The following is a 23,787-nucleotide window of genomic DNA, read 5'->3' as shown; positions in this document are numbered from 1 at the left end:
TAGTTATTCCACTTCCAGAAATATCCACGATGGGTGGCTAGACGCCTTGTTCAAGGCCCCAAGCACACAGATGTGCACAGAGCCCACATCTGCTTGCAGACACACACTGATGCTCTGAAGCCTCCCAAATGTGGGGTCTAGCCAAGAGTCTTTTAGACTTTGCCAAAAATTTGCCTTTTAGAACAAATAAAAGTCACCCAGTAGCATCCCTGGTTTCCTGTAATGTGTGGAAATCATTCCCCTGCTTTCGATGACAGGCACCTGTTGCTTCCAGTCTTTGAAAGCAGCTTGGCGGCCACATGGCTCCGCAGTGACACAGTGCCAGCACTGCACGCCTCCCAGCTGCTTCCTACCAGCAGTAATCACTAGAAAGTACAGACAACACATGTGAGATAGACTAGGTTCGAGGTCTGGAACAGAGCAGGCTAGGAGGCAGGGCTCACCACTATCCCTAGCCAAGAATCCCCTAAAAGGAAAGGTTACACGGGCATCCTGAACAGCAAAACTCGCCAAAGGCAAAGTCTAGGCCCCCTGGAACCCTTTGGCACAGACTCCTGCCCACAGCAACCCCTACATTAAGCTCCTCCTGGAGCTCAAAGCCCCTCTCCCTCAGTCCTAGCACAGCAACGAGTGCCCAGTTTTGTGAGAAGTTTACAGGAAAGTAGTGAATTAAAATCACCCTCACTGAGGTGTGAATAATCTACAAGGGACGTTGGCCTTTTAAAATGAAGTTTATTAACGCAAGGAATGAGTCTAATGATGGATTTCTTTAGAGTTCCCTGTGGGGAGGGAGAAGGGACCTTCCGATGACACCCTCTCTCCTGAGCAAAGAGAGAGCAATGACCTGGGTATCGGACACCCAGCACCATGGGACCTGCCAGGCAAGCATGTGTCACTAGCAGGCACTTGCTGAGCTTTGGTATGGGTTGTACTTTGTGTAGAGATCCATTCCTGTCACTGTGAATTTATTACTAAACTATCACTTCAAAGGGAGGAAAAGGAACCCCTTATAGTCTTCGGTGCCCTGAAGCCATAATGTGCCCTGTGCTTTCCCCATTGTCTCGCGCAGGTGGGTCTCCATACCCAGGAGTGCAGATGGACGAGGACTTCTGCAGCCGCCTGAAGGAAGGCATGAGGATGAGGGCTCCTGAGTATGCAACTCCTGAAATGTGAGCCCTGGACCTCCTCCACCCCCCTCACAGCTCTCGTGCCAGCAGGACACCTCAGAAAGGGCCATTTGTCCCATTTCAGCATCCCAGTCCTGCGTAGCCTCAGTTGGGTCCAACTCTGCTGGGGTATCTTCCAGAGTGAGGCACCCTGACCTTGAGCCATCCTAACCTATTTCCTCTCCTGACCACTGGCGTGGCTTTGCAAGGCCTCTCTTTGGCTGGGAACTGAAGTTAGAAACTCAATTATAGGTATGAATCCAGGCAAAACTAACAGACCACCCAGGAACTAAATGTAAGACCTTGTCCTCACTCACTAAGTGGAAACCAAATAAGTAAAGCAGTCACAGAGACAAAATGCTAGAAGCCCCTATGACCGGTCCTCTGTCCTCACTAAAGACCTGTGAGGGGGTTGGGGAAGAGGTCTAGGAGAGGAAGTGGGGGGGTTTCCTGATGGAATCAGTCATTATACTCCACAGGAGGCAACTTGAGCAATAAGACCGCTTTAGACTCATCTTAGGAACTGGCTGCAGCGCCTGGAGCTTCTCGCGGTGGCTTCCTGCTGTGCAGCCCTGTGACTCCAGGAAGGTGACAGGCCCTGTGAGGAGGCTTCCTCATTGTTCAAGGCTCGCTTGCCTCTCTTGGACGCCCTTTCTTCCTGAGCAGGAATGTGATGACACTTGCAGTTTTATTGAGCTGCTGACAAGGACTTGGGCCTCCCCAGGGCGGCACCACCTTTCCTGAAGCTTCAGGCAGCCCTCCCCATCCCACCCACACAATGGGGTCCTGTCAGCAGCCCTGGGATGGCCTCTGGGGAGGAGTCAGAAAGAATGGAGGAAGTGCGGACTTGGCCAAAGGGCAGGGTCTCTGTCTCTTTCCTTCAGGTCTGAAGACAAGGTTAGGTCAGACCCAGGGTGAGGGCCAGGAAGACAGGGGACTCAGGCCTGGGAAGGCAGTGTCCAAAGTCCACAACACTGTACTACATATCTGCAGAGTGTATGTCCAAGTCTTACCCAGCTTCCAGTCCAGAATAACGGTAGAGGTACAAACTCATATCAGCTGTGGACTAAGCAGGACTTTCGACTTTCTCAAACCTTCAAGTCTTCCCATAAACTTCTCCCAGGTAGCACTGGTGCCCCCCACAGCCAGAGGAAGGACTGTTCCTTAATTCTAGCAATTTATTTCAGAAATGATAAAAAAAATAAGATGCAGTTTCGTGAAGTGTTGGTTCAGAAGGACAGAATTCAACCTTAGCCATTCTGAAGCATTAGAAGGTTGCCGGGGTGAGGACGGAGTACAGCTCTCAGAACCGGGATTCTGTGACCTGAACTTGGCTTAAAGTGGCATGTGTGTGAGAGCTGGGTGGTGGCTCAGACTGAAAGCCTTCCCACAGAGCGCTTGCCCCCAGCTTATTCCAAGAAGGCCTGTTGAGTTGTGTGCAACTGGTGTCCCTTTACTTTATTAAAGCCTGTTTACTTAGAGCTGTAAAACTGTTTAATGCTAAGTCGTTGGTTTTCTGCCCAGAGCCTCAGATGTCTGTCAATAAAGGAATAAGCAGTTAATTTTTTTCTTTTCTTTTGGTGTTTGCTGAGATAATTTGTATTGAATTTCAGGAAAAAGAAGTGAAAACCAGAAACCAAGAATCAAAATATAAGATAGCAACCATTGTAGGTAGTTCCTCTTGCTAGTTTCAGCTCAGAAAACCCAGAAGAGCACTGCTCACTCTCACATCCCCAGCAGCTGCTTCTCAGTGGGAGATGCTGCTGGCAGCCAGCAGGGCCTCCAACCGTCCTTCCTGTCTCAGGCCCCTCTTTGTTTCCCCAGTTCAAGTCTTTCTTGCTTTGGTTTCCTTTCATAGGTTGTCTATGGATATGTTTAACGTTCTCCCAATGGTCTCTGTTTATTGCTAGAGATAAAGGAAGCTTGGACGATTAGGCCTGAATATGGCCAGAGGGGAGCAGGCGAGACTCCGCCACGGCCCATGCAGCATGGGGAGAGGGATCTGGCTTTTGTCTAGTGACCACCTGTCTCTGTAATATATATTTTTCCACCGGTTTTAATGAGTAACACATATAAACTTACCTGAAAATGAGATTCACATAGGACTGTGCAGACTGACTTGGCTACTTCAGACCTTGGTCACCGCAGGCTGGCCCAGCTTGCCTGAATGAGTGCCTTAAGCCCTTACTCTGAGGCACTGCTGGTCAGGAACTGTTAGGGACTGTGTGTCTCCCAGAGAGCAGAGACAACAGCCCAGGGTTAGAGTTCCCTTCCTCACCCCCAGTCACCTCTGTCTGTGATTGAGTCCCAGTGCAGTGGTACCCAACGTTGGTCCACACACCACACTCACCAAAGGGCCTTCACAGACTCTTGGAACCAGCTGGGAGTTAGGAGAATAGGTACAGTAGATGAAGCAAGGGTGGGCGGGAACCAGAGTCATCTCATGAGAAGAGTCTTGACCCATAGGTTTGGACAGACGTAGGAGAATGTGCAATTCACACAAGTTATTTTTATGAGCTCCTATCCCTTACTCAGAGCTCCAGACATCTGTTTATTGGGTACTTGTCAGAAAACAGAACCTCAGTATCCAACTATGAGGAAAGCAGAGGATGTCTGAAGACCACATGGTGCCACCAGTTCTGGGCACCTAGAACTTTATCCCTGGGTTAAATTAGAACCTTGGGACTTGTTTACCCGGACTACACTTTTGTTTCTCAGAACTGTTTTTATTGAATGGCATTTTTTGCTATTAAGGCTTCGGCCAGCGTTAAAAGATAGTGTCCAATGGGAGAAAATGGGGCACATCAACAATAAAGATAAATAAATAAATAAATAAATAAATAAATAAATAAATAAATAAGGCGCACCCACAAAGTCATTATTATCTAGAGCAGTGGCTGGCAAACTCATTAGTCAACAGAGCCAAATATCAACAGCACAACGATTGAAATTTCTTTTCAGAGCCAAATTTTTTAAACTTAAACTTCTTCTAATGCCACTTCTTCAAAATAGACTCGCCCAGGCTGTGATATTTTATGGAAGAGCCACACTCAAGGGGCCAAAGAGCCGCATGTGGCGAGCCGCAGTTTGCCAACTACTGACCTACATGGTAATGATGTTGAGTGGCGTCTAGGAGAGCCTCCTTTCAGATTTCAGTTCTGGGAATGGCTGTGCGACTTCACGTACCTGGTTTGTTTTGAACTGCTGGCTTATGTGCATCATGTAATTGACTGCACCTTCTTTTTTGTCAGTTACCTGGGAACCATGACATAAACTTTGCATATTAACTTTGCCTGTAGTTCCACCTTTTATTCTTTATTTTACCTACCCCCACCAACGTTCTTCTTTTCTTTTTTTAACCTTCCTATACTCTTACTGTCTTTACCAGCCACTTCATATACTTTGAAACCAAATCGGGGTATCCTTAAGAGACACTTGGGGTTGTTGGTGCAACTGAAAGCACACCGCTGGGAGTGCAGAGGTCAGAGAGCACTGGAGCTGCTCAGGTGCTCTCTCTCCCGGGAGGCCAGTCTGCCTTCCTTCAGCAAATCCTTACTGAGTGCTTATATGCCAGGCCCTGACTAGGTAAAGGGTGTGGCGATGAGGCCCCCTCCCGGTTCCAAATTCTCAGCCCATTCAGATTTTGATCCTACACAGTCTGAGTCCTCTCTAGTCCAGATGATCTCCTGAAAGAAGAGATTACTTACAATAAACATCTCTTGGAGAGAGCAAAAGAACCCAAAAAGAATAAATCCTTAAGGCAGTGTGTGTGCAGACTGCTGGCTTGTGTCCCTGCAGACAGGGCCAACGGAGGAGCCCAATACCTTCATTTCTAAGATGTCAGAGGAGAAGAATTTCAGAGGAACCTGCTGACATTGAAATCCCAGAACAAGATTCAGCTTCTGTAATATTAAGGCAAATGTTTCTATGTCCAGAAGCCCAGCCTGTATTTCTGCCTTCAGTGGTAGGAAGCCTTTGATGTGCTGGGGAGAGGGGAAATCAGCCACAGGCAAGGAACTTGTGCCCAGGCCAATGACACATTCACATGTTAGGTGGACTGCCACCTTTTGGAAGTGATATGAGTCCTACATTTCTCCATCAGCTTCCATCAGAACTCTGAGGACTTGGACATTCCACATGCTTATTCAGAAGCCCAAGCCAGCCTGGCCGGTGTGGCTCAGTAGTTGAACACCAACCTATGAACCAGGAGGTCACAGTTTGATTCCCAGTCAGGGTATATGCCTGGGTTGTGGGCTTGATCCCCAGTGCAGGGGGCAGCCAATCACTGATTCTCTCATCTCTCTCTTCTTCTTCCTTCCCCTCTTAAAATATATATTTTTAAAAGTCCAAGCAACCTCTGTTACAGCCTGATAATCTAATAAGTACTGCAAACTATTCACTCATTGATATTTGTGTCTGTGTTAATGTTTTACCTTTAAGAAGTCCTGCTTTTGGCAGTGAGGGCAGAAGTATTGCATGTCAGATCTAATTGCAGGGAATGGTGGTTTTTCCTTTTCATAGCTCTGCTTCTTCCCAGAACGCCCTTCCACTCCGCGCTCCAAAGAACTAGAGTTGTGATGGGCTCTGGAGGGGATTCCTAACCTGCCTTCGAGGACATATTTTCCCCCACCAGCAGGACCTGGCCCAAACAGCCATTTATGTGTTGGTGTGCTTAACAAAACTTACAAAGAAAGGCAAATATCATACAAGAAGGCTAATCATCCTATATGCCTTCGCTTTGGGGTGCGGTGTGTGGGGCAGCTGTATCATCGCCGCTGCTCTCCAACCATTGTTCTCGTGCTTTCACCCAACAGCTATCAGCTCATGCTGGACTGCTGGCACAGAGACCCCAAAGAAAGGCCAAGATTTGCAGAACTTGTGGAAAAACTAGGAGATTTGCTTCAAGCCAATGTACAACAGGTAAAGCTATCCAGAATAACAGAAGCCAATGCCTTTTTGGGTGTAAGCCAAGGGGGTGTTTTGTTCTTTTAATACCTGTTAATAGCTAAGATTAGCAGTAAAAAATAAAAATAAAAATAAAAATAAAAATAAATGGGGGGGGTGCATACACAATAATTATCTTTTACTGAATTATCTTTCCAAAACACAACTAAGATTATAAATATAACATAGTTGAAACTGTGTTATAATGCTTCACAAAAATTGATTGCACTTACAGCTCTATCTTTGGTATGTTAGGATGGCAAAGACTATATCCCACTAAACGCCATACTTACAAGAAACAGTGGGTTCACATACTCAACTCCTGCCTTCCCTGGGGACTACTTCAAGGAAGATATTCCAGCTCCACGGTTTAATTCAGGAAGTTCTGAAAATGTCAGGTAAGACTTTTTTCTTTCCCCAACTTTATAATACTTTCAAACATAACAAGATAAAAAATAAATAAAAATAAAAAAACCCGCACTTCCTAAATTCAACCGTAGTTAAGTTACCCCTATTTGGTCTATATATCTATGTATCTGTGCACAGTCCCTGTGTGTGTATTTTTCTTTTTAATGAAGCATTTGAAAGAAGGCCTAAACTATTATGACACTTTCCACCTAAATACTTTGGTATACATCTTGTAAAGATATTCTCCTGTGTAACCACATCAAAATTATCATATCAAAGAAATTGATAATACTTTAATATTGTTAAGTATTCAAATTTTTCTAAATGTCCTTTACACCTTAAAAAGAAGGATCCAATCAAGAATAACTCTTTGCATTTTCTTCAGTTCCTTTAGTCTATCTTATTCTAGAACAGTGGTTCCCAATGTGAGGCACCCTCCCAAAGGGAGGCAATTTGATTTTTAAGGAGGACAATTAGAGAATGAGTTATTAAAAGTTAATTTTTTTTTGCATTTCTTATGGTTCTAGGGGCCTCATATACTAGTACAGTATATAAAGACATATTATGTCATATTTATGTACTTCAGTTCTGTATTATGTTCTGAAACTTTATTTTTTTTATATTACTTCATATTATTATTTTAACAATTTCTTAGTGATTTCTTCCTCAGTGCTTCAGCTGTCCTTTCATTCTTTTATTTTTCTCTTTCATGCCATGTTCTTTGGAAGTTTGTTAAGACCAAGCCTTTTAGGCTTCTCCACATGAATAGGAATTCACTTTTTGAATAATAATAATTACATGTCATAAGAAGGGCATGGATTTTAGAAATGTTAGTTGGGGTGTGATCAAAAAAAAAGTTGGGAACCACAGTTCTAGAATAATTCCTTCATCTTTTCCCCCGCCAATAACATTGACTTTTTTCATAAGATCTTAGATACAAACACACTAGATTTTTCTGTCTTACCTGATCAATGAACGTATCTCTCAATACTGCAGAGGAAATTGGAGAGAGGGGTAGGGAAGAAATATTTGAGAGCTTCCCACTGGGGGGTGGCTATATGTGTATCACACATGTTCAGTACTAGCAATTACATATATGTCACATATGTTGTTATTAATTGTTGCACATGTATCACACATTATTACTAATGATTATACATGTATGACACCTCCATGCTAATGGTTATACTAAAAGTGTATCGTACACATTCAGTATTAATGGTCACACAGACACATGCTGTGTGTGGACTGGCATTGTGCTAGGCTTTTTGCCTATGCCAACTCCTTTGAGGTTCAAAACAATCCTATGAAAGAGATATTATTATTCATGTTATACAGTTGAGGAAATTAAGGTTCCAAAAGGAATAGCTTGCCAAAATTGTGTCAGAAGAGAGTTTCTAGCTCAGGTATTCTGCCCCTCCCTCCCTGTTCCATGCAGTCAGGACTCTTTTTGGGGGCTGACTATCCTGTGGGCTTTCCAGCATCTTTATCTTCCATGGACACAACCCTAGGACTCTGACCTCAGTCCAGACAAACCGAGCAGGTGACCAGGGAAGGCACTGGGAAAAGCTGCACAGTCTGAAAAGACTGACAGCCTAGAGGCCCAGTGGCCAGCCCAGATTTGTGGTGATGGGTGGCAGGCCAGTGGCACTGCTCAAATTTCACAACCAGCTCAAGAAGCTGAAACAGAGGAGCCATCTATTTTTAAAGATGAGGAAACTAGCTTGGATTAAATAAATGGGCAGGGTCTGATTGGGTCAGAGATCGGGGAGGGGAATGTCAAAGTTATTTGGGCCCTTCCAGCATGTTGCTTAGCCTTAGGCCCAATAGAGAGCTTGCCTAAGAAACTAGGTCTTGCAGGCAGTGACAGGGTATCAGACTGAAAAATTCAATCAGTAGATGAACTTGTCTTATGAGTAACCGTATGGTGGATATCTTTGACAGTCTTTCCTAAAGGATCTCCAATAAAAGGTCTGGAAGTAGTTGTGGGGAAATCACACAAATATTACCCATTTCTCCCAATCTATAATCACAGAACAGAATATATAAGACCAACTCTGGTACTCAATTATGCCATTAAATCAGCTGTGTGACCCTGACAGGTCATTGCATTTGTTCCCTCACATCCTTTTAGAAGTAGGCAGCCACATGATAAAGTCATGTCACTTCTCTGGGCATTTCTTCCTCCTCTTTGTAATGTAGGGTGCTTAGACTGGATGATTGCTCGGGTCTGTCCTAGGCCTGACATTTTCTGATTCCACAAGGGGCCAGATGTCCAATCATTACTGATTCTCTCAAATCCCTCTGGAGTTTTGTTCAAAGCCATAAAATGTGGATTAACAACCATGGGAAGAAGTGGCATCACTGGAGGGCTGCTAGGGGAATTTTAGTCTCTGGAGTAAGATGATTCCTTCTGGTATTTTGGTTCATTGTTGCTGAGATATGGTGCCCATGGTCTCCTGTCTAATCAAAGCTGGATGCATGTTCCTGTCTTGATTATTCTTTATGTTTCTTCATTAGATATGTAAATGCTTTCAATTTCATGAGCCTGGAGAGAATCAAAACCTTTGAAGAACTTTCACCAAATGTCACCTCTATTTTTAATGTAAGTAATGGAATGAACCCACTTAATGCACCCTGGCAAGACTCTTGGCCAAACTCCATCCAAGCCTACACTCCAGTAGTCTGGTAGCTCTCAGTGAGTGCAGGCCAATAATGAGTGGTGGCTAAAATGGCAATTTCAGGGGGATTAACAATAACACAGTTATACAGAGCTCATTGAAAAGCAAGTAAACCCATAGTTTGAAGATGACCCGGAATTCATTCCAGGGTCCAAGTCCTTATCTAGTCATAATTTAGTCCCTTAGGAAACTTCATTGTGTGCTTATAAGCTTCTTGGCTACCAAAGATGGAACTCTACTTTCAGAAGACACAGGAACTCAAAACTATGAATGTCTGGGCCTTTGTGATGTAACAGAACTCTCTCTAAGAGCAGCCTGAGGTCCTGGAAGAAGTCTGCCTGGGCCTATGCTCCTTCCATGAAGGTCCTGGAGATTGAACAGCCATGTTCCTCCCCCGCTGCACTGGGAAGAGCAATCTACGCAGCCTGGCACACAAGGGGTTCATTGTCTCTTGAAAGCTCTGGGACCTGGGGTTGATAAAATCAGGGAAGAAAGGGGGTGCTGAGCAAGAGCGCCCTGTGGCCTCACAGACCTTTACACCACAGTGTGATCTCTAGATATGCACTGCTGCCACTTGGTGGGTAGGAATGCTGGCTCTTAGGACCCGCCCACACTCACCGAGTCAGACTCTGCCCCATCTGGGGACTCACTAGAGTGTGAGAAGTGCTGGTGATGTCCATGTCCTACAGAGGCCTGTAAACCAGCTGCAGTGTGAAGGTAGTGACCACAAACAGTGTGGTCATGACATGTAGCACAGTCACTGTAAAAACACCAAAACCTCTTCAAAAACACCAGATAAAGAGGAAAGGGTAATTTAAACATGTTAAGGTATTACAAACAAGCCAAGAATGCAAAGGTAAAGTAGCTGGAAATTTTGTTTTGCTGTTTAGTACTTAGGTTTTAGGTTCAAGGATATGATATTCAGCAAACATGGACGATCTCTCCCCCTCCCCCTCCCCCTCCTTCCTCCCTGCCCGAATATAGTGGGAATGACAGCAGCTTCTTGGCTGGCTTAGGCCTGTTTACTGATAATTGAGGACATGAACACAGCCAGTAACAGATTCAAAGGGTGACAGGAACAAAACATGGCACAACTTACTGGAAATGGCCTATTAATGGAGTAATGAGGAATCTGCATAAACTCAATGCTAAAGATGAAACAACAAGAAAATAGAATTGCTGGAAACTATGACCAAGGGGTCTTGAAAATTCCACAGAATCTACAAGAAAAAAATTAAACCATATATTTATAATTTCTCAGAATTTTTGCATATCATAGCCACCAAGTAACAGCACTCTCATAGCCAATAGTAATCTGTCAGAATTAGTTTTAATATATTTACACAATAATTTGCATAGAAGTTCACTATGAAAAATGCTCATCTGTTACCTGCAGGTTCCCCTTTTGTTTTAATTTATTTTCTCCAATTTCAGGAAGAAGGGCTTCAAGTCACTGGGAATAGGCATTTCTTACAACTAAAGTTTAGACTTTCCAATATGAAGAAAATGTTTTGTCTTAATGGGCAGGGGTTGTGAAAGGTGAGGACAGAGCCTGGAGAGACTTTAGATGTGCTTCTCCCTTACCCTTCCCCAGACTCGGTGTGGACCCCTGTGGGTCAAGCAAGAAGTGTAACCTTTTCCTTCTACCCCGCCAGGATTACCAGGTGGACGGTAGCACTCTGTTGGCCAACCCTTTGCTGAAGCGCTTCACCTGGACTGAGAGCAAACCCAAGGCCTCGCTAAAGATTGAGTAAGGAAGCTCGTGTCTTTTCTATGAGCAATTGATGTGGGGGAGGGGGAGGGAAATGAAGGAAGATGATGGGAAGGTGGTTTAATGGGGATATTTGAGTGCTAGTTGCCCTTCTGAACTATCAGGTTCAGGCATTATAGAAAAATACATTCCGCGCCCCCCCCCCCCATTAGGGCAGGGAGGAGGAGATAAACTCGGACATATGAGCACCAAGCTCTGGGAAGGAAGACTAAGGTTTAGGAAGAGAAAATATGCAGAAAATTGCAGCAAAAACAGGCAGTCCAAACACAGGAAGCACAGTGCCTCAAGTGAAAGAAGCCTGATGACTGTGAACAAAACAAACATCAGATCCCAGGTGGGACAGGGAGGGAAGCCATGCCCATAGCTACACTGGGCACAGCCTTTGTAGCAGAGGGTCATGGTGCTGTTTTCTAGTCCTAAGACATGCCATCCTGAGAACCCACCCTTCAAATGAGGGCTTGCTTCCTGTTTGATCCTAGCACTTCTTCCATACAGTGGCCAGCGACAACTATTGTCAGAATTACTCCAGCCCTTGCTTATACTCCACTGGCCCACACATCACTTCCACTTCTCTGTGCTAGTGTGCACCTAGGAACAGTGCTGGGCAGGGCAAGGCTGGGCTATCAAGCATCCCTTCCTTCCCTGGTGCCAGGGCCTGCCCATTCTCACCCACAGGCAGAGCCTACTCCTTTCATCTAAGTCAGGGGTCAGCAGGTTTTTCCTCAAGGGTCCAGAGAGTAAACAACTGCTCCATCCTGCCGCTGTAGTATGAAAGCAGTCCGACAGGAGATAAGCAAGACGGTGTGGCTGAGTTCCAACAAACTCTAAAACACAGGTGGCCCTGGCCAATGAACATATGAGAAGATGCTTAGCACCATTAGTCATCAGGGACATACAAATCAAAACCACCGTGAGATACCACTTCAAACCCCTGGGATGGTTAGAATCAGGAAGTCACTGTTAGTGAAGATGTGGAGAAATTAGAACCCTGTGTACTGCCGGAGGGAATGTAAAATAGTGCAGCCACTTTGGAAAATAGTCTAGCAGTTCCTTAAAATGTTAAGTGAGTCACTCTATAACCATTCCATTCCTTAGTATACACCCAACAGAAATGAAAACGATGTCTACACAGAAACTTGTACACCCATGTTCCCAGCAGCATTATTCATAATCACCAAAAGTAGTAACAACCCAAATGCCCATCAGTTAATGAATGGATAAATAAAAAGCTGCATATCTATTAAATAGAATAGTAATTGAAAATAAGAAGTATAAAGTACTGATGCATGCTATAATATGGATGAACCTGGAAAACATTAAGTAAAAGAAGCCAGTCATAGTGTACCACATATTGTATGATTCCATTGGTATGAAATGCCCAGGATGGGCAAGTCTATAAAAATGGAAAGTAGGTTAGTGGTTGTCTAGTTGGGGGGTAGGAAGTTCAGGGAAGAGGAGCAGCTGGGTATACTAATGGGTATGTATGTGTTTGAGTGGAGGAGGGATGATAAAAACTGAGTGTGCCAACTGTGAATATACTAAAAGCAATTGATGTATACACTTTACAAAGATGAATTTACAGCATGCCAATCACATCTCAACAAAGCTGTCATTTAAAAACAAAATACCCCTGGCCAGTTGTTCAGTGGTTAGAGCGTCGAACCTAGGACCAAAGGATCCTGAGTCCAAATCCCAGTCAAGGGCACTTAGCTCAGTTGCAGACTCCATGTCTTGCCCTGGTCAGGGCATGTGCAGGAGACAATCAATGTGTCTCTCTCACATTAATGTAGCTCTCTCTTTCTCTCTCTCACTCTCTCCCTCTCCTCCCTCCCTTTCACACTCCCTAAACATCAATGGGAAAATATCCTCAGGTGAGGATTAAAAAATAAATAAATAAATAAATCTCTATTATAAAAACCCCTTGACCATGACACCATCACGCCGTCACGCCCAAAGACTGGTCACCAGGAGGCTGCGTGCACTGCAAGGCGTGCATGGGTGGGCAGGGACTTGACTCTGGGTCCCATATCCCTCCTGGCGTTGCGGGAGTCAGTACGGTCCCCGCCAGAGTGGTGCGCAATATCGCACGCTGGGCCTCTAGTAAATAAATAATAATAAAAACAAAACAAAACATCCCAGCCAGGGTGGCTTAGTGGTTAAATGTCAACCCACAATCCAAGAGGTTACCAGTTTGATTCCCAGTTCAGGCACATGCCCAGATTGCAGGCCCACTCGCCAATAGGGGGTGTGCAGGAGGCAGCCAATCAATGATTCTCTCTCATTATTGATGTTTTTCTCTCTCCCTCTCCTTTCCTCTCTGAAATCAATAAAAGGATATTTTTTAAAAAATGAAATAAAATAGAGAAAACTATATTTTTTAAAAAGCATGATGTGTGCTCGCTTCAGCAGCACATATACTAAAATGGGAATGATGCAGAGATTAGTATGGCCCCTGCACAAGGATGCAAATTCGTGAAGTGTTCCATATTTAAAAATAAGATAAATAAATAAAATAAAAAGATTTGTAAGTTTAAAAAATAAAAACAAAACATATGGCCAGCCAGCCAGCCCATCGGCTATATTTGCTGACCTTGATCTAAATCGAAGGAGGGCAACAGAGCATCTAAGTGACATAGTTAGCACAGTTCATCAACCACAATAAAGTCATTGGATAACATTTCCACAAGCACAATAATGGTACCAGAGTCAGCATCCTCAGTTACTCAGAGTACAACAAATTGGAGGACCCCACTGAGAAGGAGTGGGTGGGGAAGTGTGGGATACCGTGGTCTGTGGTTTCCTTCTTTAGAATACTTCAGAAAATGGGTGACCATGTTAACCTAGATCTTTGTAAAGAAAGGAGCAACATTAATTACATCCTCTACTTTGAGACTGAAAATACAGAACATGGGCCCTGGCCAGGTGGCTCAATTGGTTGGAGCTGTCATCCCGTACACCAAAACTGTTGTGGGTTCAATTCCTGATCGGGGCACATACATGGGTTGCAGGTTCAAACACTGGTCAGGATGCATGTGATAGGCAACTGATCAATGTTTCTCTCTCCCTTACTCTCTCTTACATTAACATGTCCTCAGGTGAGGATTTTTAAAAAAATATGGAACATGGAGCAAATACTTGATGTGCAAGTCCAAAACCAATCCAACTAATGTGGTGGTGCACACAGTCCTTTTATCCTCGTCCCAGCCATTAAAGAAAACAAATATGAATGACAAACAAAGCTTTACTTCCTGTGGGTCTGCCTTAGGCTGGACGTAATATGCAGGACCCAGAAGCAAGTTTCTTTACCTTTGAGCCTTGTCTGTGATGTTCACTCTCATAACTTAGTTTTCTCTTCTAGAATGCAAACATGAGGACACAGCTGTATTGACCTTTTTTTTTAAAGTTCTACTAGTTTCTTGAGGCCATTGTAGCAATTTTCACAAACTTGGTGGCTTGAAGTGAGAAATGTATTCTTTTGCAGTTCTGGAGGCCAGAAGCCCAAAATGAAGGTGTGGGAGGGTCTGGGGGAGAACTCCTTCCTTACTCCTTCCAGCTTCAGGTGGTTCCAGGCATTCCTTGGCTTGTGGCCACAATTCTCTACTCTATCTTCACATCACCTCCTCCTGTCTCTGGTTGTAAATCTCACTCTGCCTCTAGTATAAGGAGGAGAGAGAATCATTGATTGGCTGCCTCCTGCACGCCTCACACTGGAGATGGAGCCAGCAACCCAGGCATGTGCCCTGACCAGGAATTTAACCATGACCTCCTGGTTCATAGGTCAACACTCAATCACTGAGCCACATCAGCTGGACCACTCTTTCTTTTTATTTAAAGAGGTTTTTGTAAAATAAATAAATAAATAAATAAATAAATAAATAATAAATTATTGAGTTGATTTGAGAGATAGAGGAAGGGAGAGAGGGAATTCTATCTAATAAAGAGGGAATATGCAAATTGACCATCACACTGTCACAAAGATGGCGGCACCCACAGCTGAGGTGGGGTTTCTGTAACACAAGATGGCTGTACCCACAGTGGAGGCTGAGTTCCCGTAATGAGCCTTAAGGAGCAATTAGCAGGGACCTCACCTGGTGGGGCTTGACAGGGACCTCAGGCCACGCCCCCAACCTTGGTGCTACGGGACCTGAGGCTGCACCCTCTGCCCAGCAGGTCTAGACAGGGGATCTCAAGGTGGTTCTCCCCAACCCTGGTGCTTGGCTGGGGGACCTGAGGCTGCTCCCCCTGCCTCAGGCCAGGGGACCTTAGGCTACACTCCCTGCCCTGGGCCACGGAACCTGAGGCTGTGAGCCAGGGATCCCCCACCCTGCGGGGCTTGACGGGAGTGGGGCCAACTGGGTCTGGGTCTCACATGATTTTGAGGTGCCATGGTGGGCAGGGACTTGACTCTGGGTCCCGCAGTGCACCCCAGACTCTGATAGAAGGAAGATTTTCATATACATTTTACTAATTTTATTTCATCTCTGATATTTCTATTATAGAGAAAGGGCAAATAGCAATATTAAAATATTTCCTCTAATTTCCTTTTAATGTGCATAAATTTTGTGCACCAAGCCACTAGTTATGTATATAATTCAGAATAAGCTCATCCTCTGAAGACCTTCAGCTTAATAACATCTTTTGCCATATAAGGTGCTATTCACAGATTCCCAAGGATTTGGCATCAATATTTTGGGGAGCATTTTTTCAGCCTATCAGGGGGCTTGCAGGAGGCAGCCAATTAATGTTTCTCACTCATTGATGCTTCTCTCTTTTGCTCCCTCTCCCTTCCTCTCTGAAATCAATAAAAATACATTTAAAAAATAAAATAAAAACATATTAAAAAAGAAAGAAAAAAAAGAAAGAAAGAGTGGACCTTGGCAGGGTAACTCAGTTGGTTAGAGTGTCCTCCCAATACACCAAGGTTGTGAGTTTGATCCCCAGTCAGGGCACATACAAGAAGCAACCAATGAATGCATAAATAAGTGGAACAACAAATAGATACTTTCTCCTCTTTCCTTCTCTCCTCACTCCCTCCCTCAATAATCAGTTTAACAAACAGTTTTTAAAAATAAAGAGCGGTGCCCTGACCAGTTTGGCTTAGTGGATAGAGCGTCAGCCTTCAGACTCAAGGGTCTGAGGTTCAATTCTGGTCAAGGGCATGTACCATGGTTGCAAGCATATTCCCAGTACGAGTGTGCAGGAGGCAGCTGATCAATGTTTTTCTCTCATCGATGTTTCTAATTCTCTCTCCCTCTCCTTTCCTCCCTATAAAAATCAATAAAAAATATTTTTAAATAAAATAAAAATGAAGAGTGGCCCAGATGGTGTCGCTCAGTGGTTGAGCATCAACCTATGAACCAGGAAGTCATGGTTCGATTCCCAGTCAGGGCACATGCCCAGGTTGGGGTCCCGATCCCCAGTGGTGGGCTGTGCAGGAGGCACTGAATCAATGATTCTATCTCATCATTAATGTTTCTATCTTTCTCTGCCTCTTCCTTCCTCTCTGAAATAAAAATATAGTTTAGGGTGGGGCAGGGGTGGGTTAGAAGGAGTTAGTTGGGAAGGAAAGACATCTGTAAGTACTTGCAACAATAAAGAGTTTTTTTGTGTTTTTTTAAAAATATATTTTATGGATTTCTTACAGAGAGGAAGGGAGAGAGATGGAGAGCTAGAAACGTCGATGAGAGAGAAACATTGAGCAGCTGCCTCCTGCACGCCCCCTACCGGGGATGTGCCCGCAACCAATGTACATGCCCTTGACCAGAATCGAACCTGGGACCTTCCAGTCCACTGAGCCAAACCAGTCTCGGCAATAAAGAGTTTTTAGAGCAATGTGATTTCAAGAAACTAACTTTGCATATTTGATGTTTTTCTTTTTGTCTTTAGCTTGAGAGTAACCAGTAAGAGTAAGGAGTCGGGGCTTTCTGACCTCACCAGGCCTCGGGTCTGCCATCCTGACTGTGGGCACATCAACAGAGGCAAGCGCAGATTTACCTATGACTACTCCGAGCTGGAAAAGAAGGTTTCATGCTGCTCTCCTCCCCCAGACTACAACTCGGTGGTCTTGTATTCCACCCCGCCTGTCTAAGGTGTGACAGCCTGATTTCTAGAACCACATGCACACTTATACCCCCAGGAAACGAGCTTCTGCCAGTATTGTACACATAGAATGTGCTCCTCTGCCTTTCCGCAGGGGCTAGATGCTGCCTGTGGTTTCTAACAGTGCTTTTTCCTTTTGACTAACCAGACTGTAACCCCCAGATAAATAGAGTAAGAAAGGCCAAACCCTCAGTCAGTGTGTTAGAGAAATTCTTTCAAGTCCAATGACTTCCTGCTCCTTGCCCCCAGGCCTCGGGCCTGGACAGTTCAGGAGGCGCACTGACCATGCGGCGCAGCATGCACCAGGGACGGCTGCCCGAGCTGGCCGACGCAAGCCAGGCTTCCAGCAGACATGCTGTAAGGAGGAAAAGGAAGAAGGGAGAAATGAAGAAAAGAGAAAACAGGACAGAGCGCAAGAAGGGAGAATTTGAGCTGGACCATGTGGGAGGAGTGGGAGAGGGCTACCAACAAGGACACTGAAGAGGCTTCTGAAACCCTATGGAACCCACTCCATTCGAGAACCCAGCCAGGGAGCCAATAGAAGAGAGGGATGAGGGGACTTTTTCTGGACTCTGGGAGGCAAGAAAAGGACAAACACTTTTTGAAACAACAAAGCATATTTTAAAAAACTAGCTGCAGGACTGGTTCTCTGTCCATTCCTATACATGACACATTTTTTTATTTCTGTCACTGCGGCTGTTGCTCAGATCTGAGCCCACACTGCCGGCCCCTCTAGCAAGTACACTGAGCTCAGCTGGAATATTAGTTCAGGGCATGTAGCATATTGTCCGTAGTAAGCTAACTGGAACGACTGGTCTGTGAGGGTTACCTGCTGGGCTTAAAGCCCCATTTAAAAAAAACATCAGATTCTATTTTGAGTGTTAATGTATAGTCAAGATACTTGACTCAATGTTTTGCATTTGTCTATTTTGTACAGTTAGTTATAAAAGGAGGCTAAGGAGAATGAAAATGCCACAAAACAAGGGCAGAAGGAATAAGAAAGACGAGACAGCGAAAGCCCTCTCTGTGCCAACCAAACCACCGCACTGCGACAGGCCTGGAGGCGGGGAGGGGTCCCTCTCCAGTCTGCCCCCTGGGAAGGCCTGTGAGCGCATTAGCCGAGGTTCATTAAGCACTTTATGCCCCTTGAGAAAACGGTGATATGTGAAGTATTTCTGGGACTGGGACCAGGACATTAATCTGCCATCAGTAGGAGAAAAGCCTCTTTCATAGGCTTTGGCCTTGCCTGGGCCCGAGGAGGATGGCGAAGGGAACAGGTGCGCAGGGTGCCCACTCCCCAGGCTGGAGGGCTGGGGTCTGCGTGGATTCCACCTGATGCTCTGCATTTAGAATGTTTAGAGCCTGTCAGAGCTGGGCGGCAGCAGGGAAGATACGGTTCCCTTGATGCATGCAACTTACCTGTAGAACCTGGAATATAAGTAATAGCAGCATCCTGCCCATGTCAGTCTTGTCTCAAGGTTCTTTGTATGGAGAGATGGGACTGGGCACATCCCCAGTAAGCCAGTGGCTTTGCAGGAGGGGCCTCCAGCCAGCAGGGAGTCAGGCCTCTCCACCAAGCCGAGGCCCTACAAAATCAGGCTGCGGGGGAAAGCTTTGCTCTTCCTCTTCTTTACCGGAACAAAATCTCCAGCGACAACTGGCAATAGTGTAAACCAGGCAACCAAGGTGATGTTAAACACAGGGACGGTAAAAGAAGACCTCAATCCATTCTCTAGTTTTTTTCAAATTAGGTAAGAACCCAGCAATTAGTGAAAATCACAGAAAACCTTAGCCATATGCATTATGTCCTGATTTTTAATGATCTCACTCTTAATCATGGAGACCTTAATAATACCACCTGGAACAACCTATTCCTTTTTTGAAAGACTCAGGTGTGTAGCCTATGTGAGTCCATCCATCCAAAAAGGTTCCCATCTGGAGTCCCGGCATGGACAGGAAAACAGGAGCAACATGTGTTGGGGTAGTTGCATGGTGCTTGCCACAGGCGAGATCATAAAAATGGCACTGAAAACTGAAACACTAATTAACTGATGATATTAAATCACTTGTCACTTATGACAAAAATGGTTGGCAGCAGCAAGGAAAGAACCAGCACCTCTTTTAGGATTTGTGAGATAACGTATGTGGAACCGCACAGGCGGGAGGGGACAAACCATATGCAAGTGTAGGTCTCATTTAAGAAATGCCGCCCACACGTTATGTGAGCCCACCCAACAGAGCTGTCCATATCCTGGAAAATGTTACTTAGGCCTTCTAGCTGTTCCTTACTTCCCAGCCTGGAAGAATGTCAAACATGAAACATATTTGCCAGCCCCTTTGAGCTGACTAAAAGAAGAACGTGTCTTTGACTGACAGTGGTAGTAACTATATGTATATATATGCGTGTGTTGTGTGTTTGGTGCAGAACTATTTAAGGAAACTGGAATTTTAAAGTTACTTTTATACAAACCAAGAATGTATGCTGCAGATATAAGAAATAATTTGGTCCTTTATATCTAGTCACTATGAATGTATTTTATATACTATCTTCATTTAATAAAATTAACTTCCCAAAACATCTATGTATTTTCTTCCTAATCTATACATATAAAGAGATAATATGCAAATTAGGCCAGGACTCCACAACGGGTTACAACCAGACAGGAGGAGGTTGTGCGTGCAAGTGAAGCCTGGAGCTGAAACAAAGACAGAGACAGGAGGCCTGCCAGAGACAGCACAGTGGCTCACGTGGCCCCAGAGTGGACTCAGCCAGGAGGGCCCAGGGACGCTGCAAGTCAGGCACAGGTCCCAGCCTTTCGCGATGCCAATCCAGCCTGACTCCCGTTGTGGCCAGCGCTGCATGAGTCAGATGTGGGTCCTGGCCTCCCCCTCCCCAGGGTGCCTCCTCGCTTGGCAGGAGCGGGCATCTCCTTGTGTGATTTCAATCATGCACTGGGCCTCTAGTTTGCTTATAAATGAGAACAGGAGTCATAGGTTTCCCCAGGGGTGGGGAACTGATGTTCTGGGAGATCTCATTAAACCAATCATTAAGAGCACAAAAGCAAGCACTGCTAGAGGTAAAGAGCTTTCTCCCAACACTACAAAATGGTTCCTCTTAACAATCAAGACACTGTGAACAGTAAATAAAATAAAATCCAACTAGGCAGACTGCCCAGAAAACTAAATACTAAAATGAGGGAGATCATAAGTAAAACGTAGAGTGCGGGCTGCAGACAAAAGTGTCCCCAGTTTAAAAAGAGACAGGCTTTTCCAAACACTAATTTTCAGCTAATAAATAATTACTATAACTAAAGAGGGGAGTGTGTATGCCTGTGCCTGAGTGTGCTTGTGTGTATTAGAGATTGTGTGCAAGAAATCATCCTATAGTAATAAAAGCCTAATATGCAAATTAACCATCACTCCAACACACAACATGGCCTCCCCCTTGTGGACACAAGATGGCCACCACAAGATGGCCAGCAGGGGAGGGCAGTTAGAGGTGACCAGGCCATCAGGGAAGGGCAGTTGTGAGGGACCAGGCCTGCAAAGGAGGGCAGTTGGGGGCAACCAGGCCAGCAGAGGAGAAAAGTTGAGAGTGACTAGGCCAGCAGGGGAGGGCAGTTAGGGGTGATCAGGTTGACAAGGGAGGGCAGTTAGGGGTGATTGGGCCAATAGGGGAGGGCAGTTGGAGGCAATTGGGCCAGCAGGGGAGCAGTTAGGCATCAATCAGGCTGGCAGGGGAGTGGTTGGGGGGTGATAAGGCTGGCAGGCAGAAGCAATTAGGGGCAATCAGGCAGTCAGGCAAGTGAGCAGTTGGGAGCTAGCAGTCCTGGATTGGAGGGGGTGCAGGCTGGGCTGAGGGATTCTCCCCTCCCCCCCCCCCCCCCCCCGTGCATGAATTTCATGCACTGGGCCTCTAGTCTATATATATAAAAGCCTAAGTATCTGTGATAACCAGATGACTGGTCGCTATGATGACATACTGACCACCAGGGGGCAGACACTCAATGCAGGAGCTGACCCCTAGTGGTCAGTGCACTTCCACAGCCAACCTCCCGTGACTGACCAACCTCCAACAGTCCCTCCCCTCACCCTGGCTGGCCTGGCACAAATTGCTGGCCAACCTCCCACAGTCTCTTCTCCCTCCCACCTTCCTCACCCCAGACTGGCTGACTCTGATTGCCAGTCAGCCTGAGGGACCCCATCCATGCACGAATTTGTGCACTGGGCCTCTAATACAAAATAATTAGGCAATATCCCAAGACAAGAACTTCCCTAAGAAAAGTACATTACCTCTAAATATTTTTTAATTTTATTTTATGGATTAAATCCTAGAAAGAGAAATAAACAATTCAGACAATCACTATCAACATAGAATAAGTGACCAATAACACATTGTCTTAGGAAGTGGTCATACCATCACCTTCCTAATAACATTATAAGGAACAGAGGCCTGGTGCACAAAATTCCTCTCCAATCTGGGACTGCTAGCTACTAACTGCTCCCCTGCTGGCCTGACTGACACCTAACTGCTCCCTTGCCAGCCCAATAGCCCCCAACTGCCCTCTCCTATAGGCCTGGTTGCCCCCAACTGCCCTCTCCTGCCAGCCTGATGGCCCCCAACTGCCCTCCCCTATAGGCCTGGTCACCTCCAGCTGCCCTCCCCTACTGGTCTGATCGTCCACAACTGCCCTCCCCTACCAGCCATCTTGTGGTGGCCATCTTGTGATGATGTCATGTGAGGGCATGATGCCACCTAGGCTTTTATTATATAGGATTAGATTGGAGGGAAAAGACCTGCTTTCTTTGGGGGGGAAAAAAAAAAAAAAAAAAAAAAAAAGGCAAGGAATAAAAAAGAGGCTAAATAACTAATCTCAGTAAATGTATGGTTAACTAAAAGGACAAGAGACATTTTTATCTTCAAAATGTTTAAATTCTTTAAAAATATTGGTTTTCATAATACACTCACTCATTTAGGCAAATGATTTGAAGAATGCTTGAGGAATTGGGGTCACGTCATAGTTTAGAAATTTTCTCATGACTCTGGGAACCTACAGTTCATTTGGGAATAAATTTTTCTTTTTTCCTTTCCTCCAGCAGAAGAATAGCCCAGTATGATTTATTAGAGTCCTTGGTGTTAAACATATTACCAGACTTTTGGATTTCACAGGCAAGAACATTTTTCAAATATATCCTAGATCCCAACACAAGGATGACTAGCTTTCTACTTTTTGAGCTAAAGACATTTAAGGGCAAAAAAAAGTAAAACCAACCAAAAACCAACTAGATGCTATTAATGTTCTATTTCTTGAGCTGGATACATAGGTGTGTTCACTTTGTGATAATTGCTGAGCTATATGCTTATTTGAAGATTTGTATGCAATTCAAAAACGATTATCTTAAAAATACCATTTAAAAAGGAGTAAGGGCTTACTTTCAGAGTAAAGCATATCAATGTTATATGCCAACAACTACTGTAAGTACTTTTGAGGAAAAAACATTTAATTTTCAAAGTTATCCAATGTGATAGGCACTATTAGTAAACCCTTCATGTCAATGGGAAAACTGAAGTAATCAAAAGAGAACTTCAAAATCCCATCATCACACCTACCCTCTTCCAGCATCTGTGCTCATATGCTCTGCCTTCCCTTATGTACTCAAAACACATGCTGGGCAGTCAACCCCTCCTCTCACCTACACAGGACACTCTCCAGCAATCCACCACTGCCTTACCCCCATCCATGTCCCCTTCCACTGGATCAACTCATCTTAGGAGGAGTTACATTCTGACTTTCCCCTTCAGCTACCACCCCACTCCTTCATAGCAACATTCCTTGAAAGAGCTGGTTATATTCTTGTTTCAGATTCCTCCCCTCAAAGCACTTTAAGGCCCCTCAAGCCCAGAATTCACTGTCATACTCACTGACACTGCCCTTAGCCAGGTTATTCGTGAACTCCATATTAAACCCAATGGCCCATTGTCAGCCTGTCTTTCTTGAACCATCAACTTCACCTTTCTTCCTGAAAACATCCAGATACCTTTTTAATTTCGATACCAGGACATCACACATTTCTTCCTATCTCACTGGTCATTGATATCTCTTCTTACTGGTTTACTTTTTTCTGACCCTTGAACATTGTTCCAGTTACCCCAGCACTCTGCCCCTGGGCTTTTCTTAGTCTACACTAACTGCATCATCTCAGCCAGTCTCAGGGCTTTATGTGACATCTACATGACAATGGCTGTAAGTTACATTTATGGGCTAGATCTCTGCCCTAACCTACAAAGTCACATGTATGCAAGTGCTAAATTGACATCTTTGGATCCTGTGGCAGCATCTTCCAAAGATAGCTGCAGCGATATCTCCCAAATCCCACATGACCTTTGACAATGTGCATTTGTCACTTTTCATTAAATTCCTCTCCCAAGATTCAGAGCTGGCTCTGTGACTCATCTGCAATCAACAGAATGTGGCAGAAATGACCCTGCATAACTCGGAGACCAGGTCAAATATTAAAAAATAAATAAATAAAAAAATAAAATTAAATTAAATTAAAAAATTATAGGCATTTTTCAATCTTTGTGTCTATTCATTCTCCAATAGCCCCCACTAGAGATCCAGGCTCCATGTGTGGACAAGCCTAAGTCACACGGAGGCCATGAGCAGGTAATTTCCCTCCAGTCCCCCACCGAGCCCAGCCTTCCCCATTCAGTTCA

The 23,787-nt window shown here is 44.8% G+C and overlaps 1 protein-coding gene and 1 pseudogene across 1 annotated transcript in view; both read left to right on the top strand.

Moving 5' to 3' along the window:
* FLT1 (fms related receptor tyrosine kinase 1) overlaps positions 1 to 19,645 on the top strand; it is a 192,028-nt gene extending 172,383 nt beyond the window's left edge. Inside the window, exons 25-30 of the mRNA XM_036456250.2 lie at positions 1,070 to 1,169; positions 5,981 to 6,086; positions 6,366 to 6,508; positions 9,039 to 9,123; positions 10,855 to 10,949; positions 16,857 to 19,645. Of these exons, the coding sequence (XP_036312143.1) occupies positions 1,070 to 1,169; positions 5,981 to 6,086; positions 6,366 to 6,508; positions 9,039 to 9,123; positions 10,855 to 10,949; positions 16,857 to 17,058 (731 nt within the window). The 3' untranslated portion in view covers positions 17,059 to 19,645. The remainder of the gene's footprint in view (positions 1 to 1,069; positions 1,170 to 5,980; positions 6,087 to 6,365; positions 6,509 to 9,038; positions 9,124 to 10,854; positions 10,950 to 16,856) is intronic.
* Positions 13,364 to 13,462, top strand: LOC118730994 (annotated as a pseudogene).
* Positions 19,646 to 23,787: the final 4,142 nt, after the last annotated feature.

This window comes from Pipistrellus kuhlii, unplaced genomic scaffold (assembly GCF_014108245.1).
Source record: "Pipistrellus kuhlii isolate mPipKuh1 unplaced genomic scaffold, mPipKuh1.p scaffold_m20_p_3, whole genome shotgun sequence".
In the NCBI taxonomy this organism is placed as follows: Eukaryota; Metazoa; Chordata; class Mammalia; order Chiroptera; family Vespertilionidae; genus Pipistrellus; species Pipistrellus kuhlii.
This window is presented reverse-complemented; position numbering and strand designations above follow the sequence as displayed.